Genomic DNA, 15,658 nt, shown 5'->3' with positions numbered 1-15,658 from the left:
ACAGATTGGGAATGTAGGAGTTGCTTTAATTACTGCTTTATGTGGTGCACATTTCCAGAGTGGACAAGAATTAGCCTCAATCCTCTAACTTAACATTTGAAAATTTATTGATCTCAACTATATTAAATTAAATAAAAATTACCCTCATTATTACAAGACCTTTTAAAAATAACCAAAGATGACCGTTTAATTGGAGCAATACATTTTGTAATATATCTACTCCTTAGAGAGTAAATAAAATCTGATAAATAAATAAATAATTAGATGTGGTAACTGAATAAAAGATAATTACGCCTTGAATTATTAACCCCTTAACACACTCGTATACAGCAATTCAGTATTAATTTTGTAGGTCATCTTCCCTGCATTGTGACACAAATTATCGGATGTTACTGCAATTTCTGATGTTACTGCAACTTTGCTAGAGCTGCTCTGAGACCCGTATCTTGGGAAGACTGGTTTTCAATAATAAATATATAGCTTCAGATTAGGAATCAGAATCTTAATTTGAATCTTGGGCATTTTCAGAATGAAGTCCCACGTAACAGTTTGAATGGGATGTAACACTGGTCACTTGAGAGAAACTGAAAGGATTAGCTTACTAAATACAAAGTTTATAATGAAATGCATAATAGCACAAAACCAACTCTTCCTCCTACTCCCATCAGTCTATGGCGCTCCCGTTACTTCTGATGTTCAGTTGCGAATTCACTGAGTAAATATCCTTATGAAAGACATGTTACCCTGTAGTGTCTTCTTAACTTCACTTTCTCACCTGTGATCGTCTTGAGTGCTCTTTGTGTAATAGCTGGTAACACTGAGTGGCACAGTAGCTATCCTATCTGTATGACGAATAAAGGACACTAATGTGCTGTCCACATAATGGTTTCCCACATAGCAATATAGTATTTCTGCGCTGCATAATTTAGGATTACAGCAGGATAATGCCAAAGCCACTTGGAAAAAAAGGGCTATTACCAGCCAACTCAGAAATGCTGGTCTTACCCAAATACACACAAAAAACCCCCTAGAATGAAACACATTTTTCAATTTCAGTGATAAACACCTTTGTAGCGTAAATTAGCAAGATAGTATTCTGAGTTGTCTGGAGAAACGTATTGTTAAAAGAAAGAAAAATACACTGTTTAAATAAACTTTCTGCACATTACCACCATATTCCATTATTTTTGTTAAGTTTTAACAGAATGTCACGAAGAAAATTAAGAGATGAGAAATCTATTTTCAAAACTCTACATCTCTGCCATTCCAAATACGAAACACCTAATTCCAATAACTGACTTTTACTTGGCTATTTAATAACAGCTAGGAGAAAAATAGAAAAAACAATACTAAAACCTACCAATATGCATCAGGTATGCAACAGGATGATGTGTCACACTGCAGCATACAGAAACATAGATGCTCTTACAAAAAACGTATAGTTGACAATATCCATGGAAAACTTCATCAGATTAATATTTTTTTCTTGGCCTCTCTGAAGCCAAAGGAATCCACATTATTTTACAAGCTCTGAGTGAGATGTCATCTCTGGTATTTCTGCCACAGTTGTACTACTACTGCTCAACTGAAAAGTCAACTGACAAAGAGCTCATAAAATACACCCAACTAGCGACAGAATTTGTCACAACTAACAGGATCTTTAAAACTAGAAAACCACTTTCACTTACAACTGAGCAGCACAGAAAACTAAGATGAAGGAATTACAATAAACCTAGAAAATCACAAAATTTTGTAGTTGAAATCTAGTCATGAAATTGAAAAACATCAAATAATACTTCATCATTAGATGCCAAAAAGCAGAAATACTACCTCTCTTCAAGTTTCTTTATTTTCAGTGTGAAATAGGATTCAAATGTTCTATGTAGAGATCGCAGCACTAGGTCCAAAATTCTTCACCAGTGGTTTACTGATATTTTTCCACATTAATCAGTACCATTCACCTGCAACTGACTTTCTCCAAAACTGCTGAGCATTTGTGTTCCATGTGGATGCCTCAGTACTATCTCAGGGAGGATCCAGTTCAAATGAAGCATGCTGTACTATACCAGAAACACTGTCCCATGATATTTTAACAATTGGAAAAATCAAGTAAACCTCAGAATATGTGGTTTACTCTTGTGCTTTAAGTCATGCCACCATAGAACAATCACAAGAGTGATGATACATATTAAAATACTTAAAATTACCATTTCTGGCTGTTCTTCTCTAGGAGCCAACAGAACTGATAACAGTATACTTCCCAGATCATGGGCAGGGTAATGAGGATCCTTCAGACACAACGTAACATCTGTTTGCCTAGGACACAAAAATACATGCATTTATTTTGTCTTCAGGCACTCAGATAATGAAATTTCTGAATCTTGAGCACTAAAGTTATCTGTATTTATGTGAAACTACTTCAAAATGCTGTCACAAATTTATCCTATTTCTACTTTCAAGTACTGCAGTCTAAAGACTCAAAAATAAATACTAAATACCGTTACTCTGTGTTAAGTACTTATACATACTGAAGTAATCCAATCTGAACTGTAACATTAATGGATTAAAAAATAGGAAAAAGTTAAAAAGTAGGTAGCAATGCTGTGAATCAAGATAATATAAAAACAAGGATAAAGTGGTTATAAAACTAACCTCTCCGTAGACACTATAAAAAATATTGTGCATGATCAGTTAAAATGTTATTCTTTCAAAATACAGTAATTCCCTTTTTACTTGGCTAGTTCAATGTGGTGTAGGTTTATCTAATTATTTTCCAGCACAATATTCTATTTACAATTCCATAAACAGGATATTAGCAGACAACCATAAAGAATTACTCCATAGGCTTGTTTGTGCCATACCTATTTAATTCCAAGGAAGTGAGATCCAAAAATGCCGAACCAATGAAGTCATCTTGAAGTCCAAAGTCATAGTCAAAGACCTAAGATGCACAGGAAATTAATGCATTTTTCAGTATTGGAATTTTTTTTTAAAAATTTTTTTTTATTTTCTGGCTTTATGAATGGTTCTTGAAACTCCATTTCCAGAGTGAAACTACGTGTTTCTTACATGTCAAACCAGGACTATTGGAAAGTAACCTGCAACTTTCTGACTACAAAATCAAGTTTGAAACTGCTTATGTAAAGGTCAGAATGCATCATGTAAAGGCATAGGGGTATACAGCTGCTACTACTAGACCAGATATGTGAACAACATCATGTTTATAAAAACAAAAGAAGAATTTTTATAAACATAGGTACTAAAAGAAGGAAGGCCAAAAGAATAACTAAAGTTAAGCAGAATCATTGATTTGCTATATATTAATTAATACCTTTATCAATTTTGCAAAATACAGGTGGGAGGGCAGGCCATGATGGTGAAAAGTGGGTTACTACAGCTCTCGCATCAGTATCAGGAATGACAAAATTGTAAGTTTTGAAGGTTGTATAAGTTTCTAGGGTTTAGAAATATTACAATCTAAGATGAAAACTTAATGGATTTATGTAAGGAAATAGTGACATCTATTACTCTGAGGACCCTGCCTGTTAACTTGCTACCTAAAAGACATAGCATCTGGACAAATTTACTGACAGGAATCTGTGGCCAGTGTGTGGAATAGCATCAATGTTTCGAGATGGATTATGCCTTCCCAAGTAAGAAGGAAGAATAACAAATAAACTGGGGATGGCTTTCGGAGAGAAATAAACAAAAAAGGTGGATGGCAACCAAAGGAAGGTTGTGACACAAAATTACAAAAACAAAAAATGGGAAAATATAAATTAGCAAAATCAAACTTTCGAGGTAAGTAGAATTTTCTTGGCAACTATTGTCATGAGAATTTCTGAGGATCAGAATATACCTTCAGCTCTAACTAAGAGTGAAACTTGTGAACAGCCAGTAATGAGAATATTTAACTGAGATGTGAGAGGCGTAGGTTCAAGGTCTTCAACTTTTATATAAATACTTAAACTATTGTATTACAGGAAATCGTCTCCAGGAGATAGTTAGAGTTGTTCATCTTCTAAAAATACTTTAATATGGACTGGATTAAGACAGTAGTAACAGAAATCCCATAGCCCAATGGCTACAGTATTGCTGTACGAGTCAAAGGGTGGAATGCAAGCATTTGAGCACAAGTGTCTCATATGCATTAAACCACCTGAGTGGGTATCTTTGTATTTTCTCTGTCTAATATTCATTTTAATGGGGAGAGAAAAAAAAAAAAAAGATGAATTATCAGTTCATGTTGCAAAAAAGACTTATTTTCTCCCCCAACACATTATCAAGATAAAAATGTCAAATAAGTATTTTCAGCTGACTTACTGAGTGGTGCAGTTGACATGGCTGAGGGGCGGGTTGCCATCCAGACAGACCTGGATGGACAACCTGGAGAAGTGGGCCCATGTGAACCTCAGGAGGTTCAACAAGGCCAAGTGCACGGTCCTGCACATGGGTTGGGGCCACCGCCAGTATTAACACAGTTTGGGGGATGAAGGGATTGAGAGCAGCCCTGAGGAGAAGGATCTGGTGGTGCTGGTGGATGAAAAATTGGAGATGACCCATCAACATGCACTCACAGCTGAGAAAGCCAACCATGTCCTGGGCTGTATCACCAGCAGCGTGACCAGCAGGTCGAGGGAGGGGATTCTGCCCCTCTGCTCCGCTCTGCTGAGACCCCCCTGCAGTGCTGCGTCCAGCTCGGGGGTCCCCAGCACAAGAAGGACACGGAGCTGTTGGAGCGAGGCCAGAGGAGGCCATGGAGATGCTGCGAGGGCTGGAGCACCTCTGCTGTGGAGACCTCAGGCTGAGAGAGTTGGGCTGGTTCAGCCTGGAGAAGAGAAGGCTGCGGGGAGACCTCAGAGCCCCTTCCAGTCCCTGCAGGGGCTCCAGGAAAGCTGGAGAGGGGCTGGTGCCAAGGGCAGGGAGTGACAGGCCAAGGGGAATGGCCTGAAGCTGCAGGAGGGGAGATGGAGATGGGATGGGAGGCAGCAATCCTTCCCCGTGAGGGTGCTGAGGCCCTGGCAGAGGGTGCCCAGAGAAGCTGTGGCTGCCCCTGGCTCCCTGGCAGTGTTCAAGGCCAGGTTGGATGGGGCTTTGGGCAACCTGGGCTAGTGGGGGGTGTCCCTGCCCATGGCAGGGGTGGCACTGGGTGGGCTGTGGGGTCCCTGCCCACCCAAACCAGTCTGGGATTTGATGATACTACAATTTAATCATGTCTTACAATATATGAACAAGATACAAATACTGAAATATTTCACACAGTTTGTTCAGAGTACAAAGATGGATAGACATTATACGACTTGACATGCTCTTTCTAGAAAAACATAAAAACACACACACCTATTCCCTTGTGACCCTGCTGCAGGGTTGGTATTTGGCACAAATAAATCGAAGCAGGTACCTATGTTGTAACTGTCCTTCTTTGAATTTGCTTTTCTCTTTCACAGTGCTGGGCACGTGTTCATTCCTTATGAGTCACTAAGCTTAATAAGGGCAGGAAAATGCCAATTGAGAATTATAATTAACTTTACACTTTACAATAATGATGTACTTTATCCAAGCAGAATACATGAAACATAGTACAGATCAACACTCAAAGGCTGTTTAAGTAGCCGTCATTTAATAAAAAAATCTACAGTTCCATATTTCAGTCAAAATTTTTCTCACGTATTTGAGATTAAGACTGATAGTTACCTGAAGCATTGTATCATTTCAAACCAATTAAAAGGATTACTTAGGTAAGACCTAAGTTTCCATTATTTCTCAAAGTATTTTTGACCTATGCATGTTCTAATTAGAACCCTAAGAATACATTTTTTTTCCCATTACATTTTTAGAACTTAATTGTTATCATCTACTTTATTTTACGTAATTAAGGATCACTTTTGGGATATAGAACCCCATAAACTACTGGGGCCATAAAAGCACCTTTCCATTCCATGCCTATAAAACAATGATCACAGCTTTTCTAGTTTCTGTTCCAATATGGATAATTAAGAAGTACTACTGGCATTGCTGCTAATTGGACATTGCTTGCCTCTCTAACTTAAACTCAAGCTATCTGTTATTTTGGAATAAATCATGCCTGTATTATGACAAAACCATCCTCACCTGTGATATAATAAGTAGTTACAAAGCAAAAAAAAAAAAAAAAGCATAAAGCATTATGAAATATGTAACTAAACTCACTGTATTGAAGTATAAATGAAAGAAATGCAAAAACTAGGAGAATTGGGCATATATCTCGATAAATTCTCATGTTAAGCTCAGCAAAGAGTTGCTTTTAATGGAATAGATTATGCTTCGTATCAGAATTATGCAATATTTCCATAAATAGAAGGGATGACATCATCATGAAACACAGTTTACTTTCTCAGTCCTTCTCCCAAGATGGCACTAAATAAGTATAAAAGAATTATAGCCTGAAACAAACAAAAATGCCTGTATTTTCCTTTTTTCTTCTTTTTTAATTTTGACATCATCAGTATACAGATGTAATTTAAATAATTTTCACTTCTAAACAGTTTTTAGTAATGTACTATTGCACAATATTTTTTTCAGTATACAAAAATTACAAAATATAAATTCTTTCAATAAGTCCTCTATTGTAATTTGACAGACATAAGTAAAATAGTGTCTCACCTTTATATATAACGGTTGTCTTGGGTTTTCTATAAGAATGCAAGCTTTTTCTTCCCACACTGGATTGAGGTTCTTGTGTATTGTTTTACTTCTAAATACTTCTTTTCCTCCAAGTTTGAACTTGACGTACGGATCACTGGTTCCTGTTAAAGACATACATACTGTTAATTATGTCCTTTTAGTACATTAAGGGAATGGAAACTAAAGTACCTTAAACAGAACTAAATGTAATTTCTACTGAAAGTCAAATTAAAAACAGCAGCTGAGAATTTTTGATTGTCACAGTTTGTTGTTTTCCACAGCGCCACATTACTCAGGTGTTAACATCAAACGGGTGTTTCCATCACTGGCTATTGTTTGCAATCCATACTCAAAGTCATACATGAAATACTGGCTATTGCAGTGTGATTTTTAGTTAATAGAATTATGTCCTTATAAGGAGTAGAATTTTATCTTAATGCAATCACAAATATTAGATTATAAAGTTTAAATTATTTCTGTAAAATATTAATCTAATTATCTTATGCCTTTGAAAAAGCACGAGCTCCACTGGCACCGCTAGAGTAACTCCTCATTGACTTTATCATGTCCAGGCTTTCCTCTTCCACAAGGACACACTTCCTACAACACGCATGACGAGCAAATCAACTCTAAAGTCATCCCACAAAGTTCACATGCTTCCTGCAGCCATCACCTACCACAGCAGAGCACAGGTCTAAGTCCCTGATACACTGAACAGCAATTAACTATGACCAGAAAGACAACTCTGAAGGGAATTGAAAGAGAAATGTTAAACATGGCATGAATGGATGGGATGAGGGTGTGGAAGTGTCAGAAGGAATAACAGGTAGAAGGAGGACTCCTGGGGTGGCACATGCTGGGGGCACCAAGATTAGCAGCCACCCAGGAGCATGCCTGTGTCTTCCTTCTCAAGACACCCATGCAGGGTGACAAAGGATAGCAAGCAAAAACCTGATGGTGCACACAGAACAAGACTGAGAAATAAATCACTGCCAGCTACCAGAAGGTACGAAACGGCACATCCAAAACCAGCAGAGACATGGCCACCCCAGCAGCAAGAGACGTGAGGAGGACCTGTTGGCTGGCATCCTTCCCTTCCCCATCAAGTGCATCCTAAACCACACATGTGTACTTGTGAATGTGAGTACGCAGGTGTGAGACTGTGAAAGGAAATGACAACAATCAGTTTTGGTTTAAAATAAAATCACTTTCCCCAGCCACAAGGTTTCACGCTGTGATTTGCTACATCGCCGTGACCACACTGCAGTGCTATTTCCTACAGTCTGACCTCAACTTATGGTGAATTGACAACAGCTGACATGTGGGAGAGCGAATGTGGGGGAAGGACAGGGGCAGAAGTGGTCAAATGCCTCTTCCACTTCTGTCCAGCCATCCCACCACAAAGACCAGTAGCCAAACAGCATGAGGCTGCTCCTTGATGAACGCTGAAGCTGGAGTGAGCCATCACTGCTGCTGGAAGGAGCAACCTCAGCCTTCATGGCTGCTGCTCCGCTACCCACTCCCCTGCACCAGCACCATCACTTCAGGAACCAGCCACCAAGCACATCTGGTGACTGGTCCAGCTGGGATGGGGCATCATTTTGCAGCTGGATGGGCTCCAGGGCACGCTCACAGGACACAGATGTTGTGCCTACGATGGTCTCATGAAATCACTGACTCTGTGGTATACTGAAGAAAGACTACTGATCTTTTCTCAGATATTTTGATTACAAGAAATACAGGTAACTCTTTAAAAAAAGAAAAAAACTGGATAGAAAATTCAAACTAATATCTTCCCTAAAATGTCAGTTGGTAAGATTTCATTGTTGTGTGACATTCATTTTAATGAAAAATATTGGATGGAATTCATATTTCTATTTCTCTCTCAGCTATTTCTGAGCCTTAATAATGTGCCCAGAGACGGAAGAAGGATCATAGCTCAGCAGGAGAGCATCTGCAGTGCAGCACAAAGGAATTCCAGCCACTCCAGCCAGTCGGTCGGCTTCATCAGGGCCCAACTGAAATGCCTCTACACAAACTCCGTAGCATGGGGAACAAACAAGAGGAGCTGGAGACGGGCGCACGCCTGCAGGGCTGTCATCTCATGGGCATCACGGAGACGTGGTGGGATGCCTCCTAGGGAGTGCTGGGATGGAAGGGTACAGGGTCTTTAGGAAGGACAGGCAGGGCAGACGAGGAGGGGTCTCACCCCTATGTCAGTGACCAGCTGGGGTGCGTGGAGCTCCCCTAGGGATGGACAAGCAGCTACCGAGAGCTTATGGGTCAGGATTAAAGGGAGGGCAGGGACAGGGGACATCACAGCGGGGGTCTGCTACAGGCCACCTGACCAGGGAGACCGAGTGGATGAGGCCTCTATGGACAGATGGGAGCAGCCTCACGTTCACAAGCCCTGGTCCTCATGGGGGACTTCAGTCACCCCGATATCTGTCGGAGGGACAACACAGCAGGGCACAAGCAATCCAGGAGGTTCCTGGAATGCATCGATGATGACTTCCTTCTCCAAGTGACAGAGGAGCCCATGAGGAGAGGTGCCATGCTGGACCTTGTTCTCACCAGCAACGGGGGGCTGGTAGGGGATGTGAAACTCAAGGGCGGCCTTGGCTGCAGAGACCACGAAACGGTGGAGTTCAAGATCCTCAGAGCAGTGAGGAGGGCGCACAGCAAGCTCACTGCCCTGGACTTCAGGAGAGCAGACTTGGGCCTCTTCAGGGGCCTGCTAGGTAGGGTGCCATGGGACAAAGCCCTGGTCCTAATAGTTGAGTCTAATTGATCCAAGACTATCTTGAAATAAACAATCATTGTAGCAGAAATAATAATTGCATAAGCAACAGGAAAATTATAAGATAGATTTGTTTTAACACTTTTCATGAGACTGGCATATTCTAGAGGTTTGTGTTCATATCCACTGGGAAACGCAGTCATTAGCTTCTGTTAAAATTGCAACATGGTCTTTAAATATAAAGGCTGGTATTACCAGAGCTCTTTGCATTATTTCATGCGGCCACAAGATGTCAGTATTCTTTACCTAAAATTACATATCCCTTTCAAAAAACTAGCAGTGGAAAACCGTGATCTCACATGTGACAGGATTACAGTCACTACCTTCTGAAATCACTGGGGCAGAATTTCAGTGGCATAAAAATGTTTAGTCTAGCACAATTAACTTGTTCCTCGGTTATTCAAGCAGTGGTGATGCCTTTTAAGGCAATGATCTCACATTGCCATTAACTGTGTGAGATTTGAAGAGTACTTTGAACATGGACACCAACAAATCAATAACAGTAACAGAAGCCGTAACTCCCCCAAAGACATAATTCTCCCACCGATTTTCCACACGGTTGTGTGAAGTGGAGATAGCTGGCCTTTAAACACTATCTTTTATTCTCTCAAAATCTTTTTTGAAATTTTAAATCGATGTAGAACACTGTTGTGAGATACATACCCAATGAATAGTTTAGGATCCAGATGTCAAATAATTTAATATTAATTCATTTTTATGTGTAAATTTACTAGCAGAGTGGGTCAAATGTTTGTTACACTTACAATACATTGCAAAACCTCAGTGCTCATATCTCTGTGCTATGAATGCTGAGAACCGCTTAGAAGCGTGCTTCAGCACATCTCTAAAGCTGCGAACTCTTTAGGTCCATTTAGTTAAGAGCTCCATGCCCTTCACAGACCTTTACCAATCCTTGAAGAGAGACTATAAAATTTTAAAAAGTATATGTATCAAGAAAGACCAGATTAAAAAAAACCCAAAATCTAATTAGCCATGCAATCATTCAGTAATACTTTCACCTACTGGGAGGGCAAAAGGAGGAACAGAACAGAGACCAAAACTTGGTCCTCTCTCAGTTCTGATGAACTGCATCACTGACACCTCCAGCACTGCTTTGTGTCACAGGGTTCCAATTTTTTGTGTATATATATATATATATATATAAAAACAATAACAACAATATTCATACATATGATAGAACTTTAATATAGTAATTGTGCATGCGTAGTGATAAAACAGAATAATACATCAAGCATATGTTAATATATTATTTAAATATGAAGTAATAATATACTAATATGTAATTTTAATCAACAATAACAATTAAATTCATGTATTTTTGTTTTTTTAAAGAGAAACATAAATTCAGTTTACTTGGGACGTATTGCTAACACTGATTACAAGTTCATTGCATTATACCAGAAAAAATCGAAGACCCCTCAGACTGAGCCTGCAAGAACCTGTTATCTGTCACAGAGTCTTGTTACTCCAGTCTCAGACTTCTCATCGGTTTCCTTCTTACCAGACCATTCAAATGAACCCAACACACTAAGGCCTAATTGCACAAACATTTGTCTTATCTGTATCAGTCAAGAACATCACCATCAGCCTTCACTCAAGAGCTTTGAACCTTAACTCAAAAAAAACCAAATCGTGAGACGCTGCTCTCTTGCTGAAGCACCGCCATTGCCTCTGTAAAAGCAGTAAGGACTCTTGGCACAGGGTGGCAGTCTCGCCTTTCCTAGGAAACATCAACCTAACAGACACCTAACGATGCTGCCAAAGTCCAGGAGGGAAGCCAAAGTCCAGGAGGGAAACTATCATGGAATTGCAGAACTGTTTGTGCTGGAAGGGACTTTAAAGCCCACCTAGTTCCACGGGCAGAGACACCCTCCACTAGCCCAGGTTGCCCAAAGCCCCATCCAACCTGGCCTTGAACACTGCCAGGGAGCCAGGGGCAGCCACAGCTTCTCTGGGCACCCTCTGCCAGGGCCTCAGCACCCTCACGGGGAAGGATTGCTGCCTCCCATCCCATCTCCATCTCCCCTCCTGCAGCTTCAGGCCATTCCCCTTGGCCTGTCACTCCCTGCCCTTGGCACCAGCCCCTCTCCAGCTTTCCTGGAGCCCCTGCAGGGACTGGAAGGGGCTCTGAGGTCTCCCCGCAGCCTTCTCTTCTCCAGGCTGAACCAGCCCAACTCTCTCAGCCTGAGGTCTCCACAGCAGAGGTGCTCCAGCCCTCCCATCATCTCCGTGGCCTCCTCTGGCCTCGCTCCAACAGCTCCGTGTCCTTCTTGTGCTGGGGACCCCCAAGCTGGACGCAGCACTGCAGGGGGGTCTCAGCAGAGCGGAGCAGAGGGGCAGAATCCCCTCCCTCGACCTGCTGGTCACGCTGCTGGACACGCAGCCCAGGACACGGGTGGCTTTCTGGGCTGCCAGTGCACACTGCTGGCTCATGTCCATCTAACCGTCCACCACAGCAGCCGCAGTTACCTGATCCTCCAGCACTCCTCCAGTCCTGCAGGTTCCACGCCAGCACTAACACCAGGGTCTAACACATCTCTCTCTGTGCAAACATCTCCTAACATGGATTTTGCTTTGCAAGTTTAGGACATAGATTAGATCTTGTAGGCAGATATAATATAAAATATTATATTTAATATTAATATTAAAATTTAATATAAAAGGAGATTTAAAATTATTTTGCTGGAGAAGATGTCAGAAATTCTAAACTGCTTTTTGGAAGGAACCGTAGCAGCGTAATAGAGTAGAAACACAGCAAAGGAAAATGTGGCCAGAATAATAATCAAAGTTGTATTGGATATAAACAACGTGCATCTTAGTAAATTGTATATATTTACTTAATTGGTTCACGAGGCTTCATAGCAGGCCTTTCAACATTATTAGGCCACTTGTTGAACAGACCTTTTTTGTTAAGAAAATCCTATTTAATATAATGTGAGAAACTGCTAACCAAACAAAATTAAACAGTGAACGCAGAGGTGAATATAACCATGAGACCGAGTAATGAGCTTGAGACTGCTCCCCTGTAACCGCTGCTAACGAGACAGAAAGGATCAGGCAGAAGTCTCCATATTCCTCTACAGTATTTGTGCACTTCACTCAGTGTGAATGAAATCAAACTACCAGCATGTCTAAAAAACCTCAGTTGAAGATCTACCTATAGCATATGGTAACTAGACATGGGAATCCTAAAGGCAAATTTTGAAATCTTACACTAAATAAAAAGGAATACAGGCTATAAACCTCCCAATATAATATAGATGAAAACCAGCATCTTTCAGCTGTTGCTTCAGGTAGAGATGTTTTTTATACTTCGTATCAGAAGAAAGAAATTATGTTTTAGAAAAATGGTGAGTGAGCAAGCACATTTATTACACAAGCTAATTAACTGATTGAATTAAAACTGTTTAACTACAGCATGGTTACATGCATTCACTTTTCCACAACTGCTATTCACTCACAGTTTAACTTTTGAAACAGAACACAGAGCCATACGCAAGCCCATTCTGAAAAACAAGAGTGACTGTGCCATAAAAGCTTTTGCATAGTTCAGAAGCTCATCACTGTGTCATTTAAATTCTATTTTCAACTTTTTAAAAAGCTAGAGATACTAACTTTCCCCTGGGGAACAGCTGTTTTTCAGCCAGTTGAGAAAAAGATTTCAGAAAGGAAAACAGAGCAAATGAGGGAAATTATCTTCTTTGTCACTCCCTGTGGCTTTAGTCATAGGGAAAAAAGCAAACAAACCAATTCATTAAGGTCTTCCCTGTAGGTAGTTATCACTGCAATGTGGACCACTTAGAACCAGATCTTTCTTTTTTTTTTTACCTACAGAGGTACTAAGGCTAAGCTGTAATGTTACAAAAGTTGCATCCCTCTCCAGTTCCTAATGTAAATCACAAGTCTCCCTTGGATTCACCACACATACAGAGTAAACAACACAGTTAGACCAATTTCAGCATAGTGGTTGGAAGAAATAGAAGCTTTAAATAGTATTAGCTAGAAATCACAGTAATTAAACAGGGTTTGCTGCTGTACAGGATATAGGAGGAATACTGCAGGAATAAACACAATCTAAAAAGCAGTAAACACCCAGTAAATATAGGGAAATAGAATTTTTCATCACTGCAAGTAATTGGGCAATGTACACCTTTCTAGAAGCAAAAGTAAGGTAAAAGCATGTTCTTAATTCATTTACGCTTAGAACTGTAACTGAGCCTCTGTCATGGCTTTCTATTATTCCTCCGTTTTACTTTCAATCTTGGAATTGCTTCATTTGATGTACAATCATTTGAAAAGAAAGCAAGCCACTAGAGATATGCACAGCTGTGCCATAACTTTGATGCTATAATTCCTGAGAAGCTTAATTATTAATACAAACATTTGTTCTGGATTCATTGCACGAAGAGCTCTTTCACTGACATCCAGCTCTTTCCCTTTCTCTCTGACTTTATCCACCCTCATTCCCCTCTTAATAAAGCTTCTCAGTCTCCAGCTATTGTCTTTGTTACAATCAAGGTAGAAGAAAAAGTGTGGGGAGAGTTCTCAACTGTGTGCCGGCTGAGCATGTCAAGCAGAACACATATCAATTCGTAGCATTTTACATATTTTATATTTCCAAACTGCAATATGAAGCATCTCATAAAAAGAAGCATAGAAGAAAATGTCTGCTCTGCCAACCTTTTATTCTGAAAAGCAGGGACTTACTTACCACAAATTATTTTATTTTAATTTAGAAAATAGAAATAGTGATTGTTCTGTACAAGAGCTGCCAAGCTTAACTTCTCGCTGGTCTTCAGCAACCCCCTAAACACCACAACTAAACACAACAACAATAAAAGCTACAGCTTTTCCATAAATAATCCTAATTTCTGTCCTTCTAGCCACCTAGCAAAGAATTATCCAATCAATCAATTCACCGAAAAAGGACACTGATTAGTTTAAATGATACAAAACACTTCTGGAAAACTAATATCCTGAGAATGAAGATGCCAATTAAAAATTCACAGTGAGCACACGGATGCTACAGGATACAGAGTTCTTCTACTCAAAAGTCAATAGGGAACGCAAAATTTTAATTATTCAGTGCCCATTAAAAAAATATTGGTTATAACAAACACAGCTTTTTATCTTTCTTTTGAAGACTCATTGCTGCCACAAAAAAGGCAGCTTTAGTACTTTTTTTTTCAATGTAGCCCATGATAAGTATCTTTATTTAGTTTAGTAAATACTCATTTAAGCAAATACTAATTAAGCTCATGAAACAGAAAGAACGAAAGAAACATACTGGCACTGGACAAAATAGACAAAAAGCAAATGTGCAATGGTCAGTCTAATTTCAAGAAAACATTTGTATTTCATTTTAGGCATGGTTGAAGTCATATTCATTTAAACAAGATTTAAACACCCTACAGAAATGTTTTCCTGGCAACTCAGATTATTATTCCAGTTAATATACTTTAATATAAACAGAATTACAGTCCTTAATCAAAGGAAATACTCTTTGCTCTGCTCCTAAACCTCAAGACTGAAATTATAATCTTCCTGAAATTGTTTAAAGCACGACCATTTGTTTTTTCAAGGCAGCCAGCTTTTGCAAAATCAATCAGAGGTTTTCACCTCTTCTGGGACAGACGGCTCTGATTTGCTTTGTTTAAGAAGCACAGCTCACTGTTGCTCTTACACAGTATACCTTCCAGTTTTATAGTAATAATCTTTGTGATACATACTTGCAACTGACAAACATGTGAGTTGCCCTTGTCAATGTAAAAATGCAGTCAACAACCTTTCTCTCCAGTATAATGTGCAAGTTGTTCTCCATCCCTGAGGGAAAATGATTTACTACACATTAAATGCAAACTGAAAGAAAAGCTGAGTCTTAAAATGTAAAAAAAAAAAAAAAAAAAGGGCAAAAAAAAATAAAGGCAAAAAAAAAAAAAAGCTAGGTAAAGCAAAAGAAGCCTTAGCAGCATGCAGCCCGCATAAGTTCAGCACAAAAAAAACCCCATACAATGTATATTTAATACCTTGGTTGAAACTGATACTCATTGCACATGCAATCCCAGTTAAAGTGACATGAAGGAAAACCTACACTATGAAGAAACATTCACAGAAACACACTATGTGAATCTTGCCTTAAAATAATATTTTAATTTACTAGCTAGAAAACCTTAA

The 15,658-nt window shown here is 39.5% G+C and overlaps 1 protein-coding gene across 2 annotated transcripts in view; it reads right to left on the bottom strand.

Moving 5' to 3' along the window:
* MCTP1 (multiple C2 and transmembrane domain containing 1) overlaps positions 1-15,658 on the bottom strand; it is a 284,428-nt gene that overhangs the window by 149,908 nt on the left and 118,862 nt on the right. For both annotated transcript variants that reach the window (XM_075740211.1, XM_075740210.1), the window contains exons 3-5: positions 6,643-6,785; positions 2,862-2,941; positions 2,208-2,316 (exon numbers count right to left, since the gene is read on the bottom strand). In XM_075740211.1, the coding sequence (XP_075596326.1) occupies positions 2,208-2,316; positions 2,862-2,941; positions 6,643-6,785 (332 nt within the window). The remainder of the gene's footprint in view (positions 1-2,207; positions 2,317-2,861; positions 2,942-6,642; positions 6,786-15,658) is intronic.

Source organism: Balearica regulorum, chromosome Z, assembly GCF_011004875.1.
Source record: "Balearica regulorum gibbericeps isolate bBalReg1 chromosome Z, bBalReg1.pri, whole genome shotgun sequence".
NCBI lineage: Eukaryota > Metazoa > Chordata > Aves > Gruiformes > Gruidae > Balearica > Balearica regulorum.
Note: the sequence above shows the minus strand (reverse complement) of the source record. Positions and strands in the feature narration are given on the sequence as shown.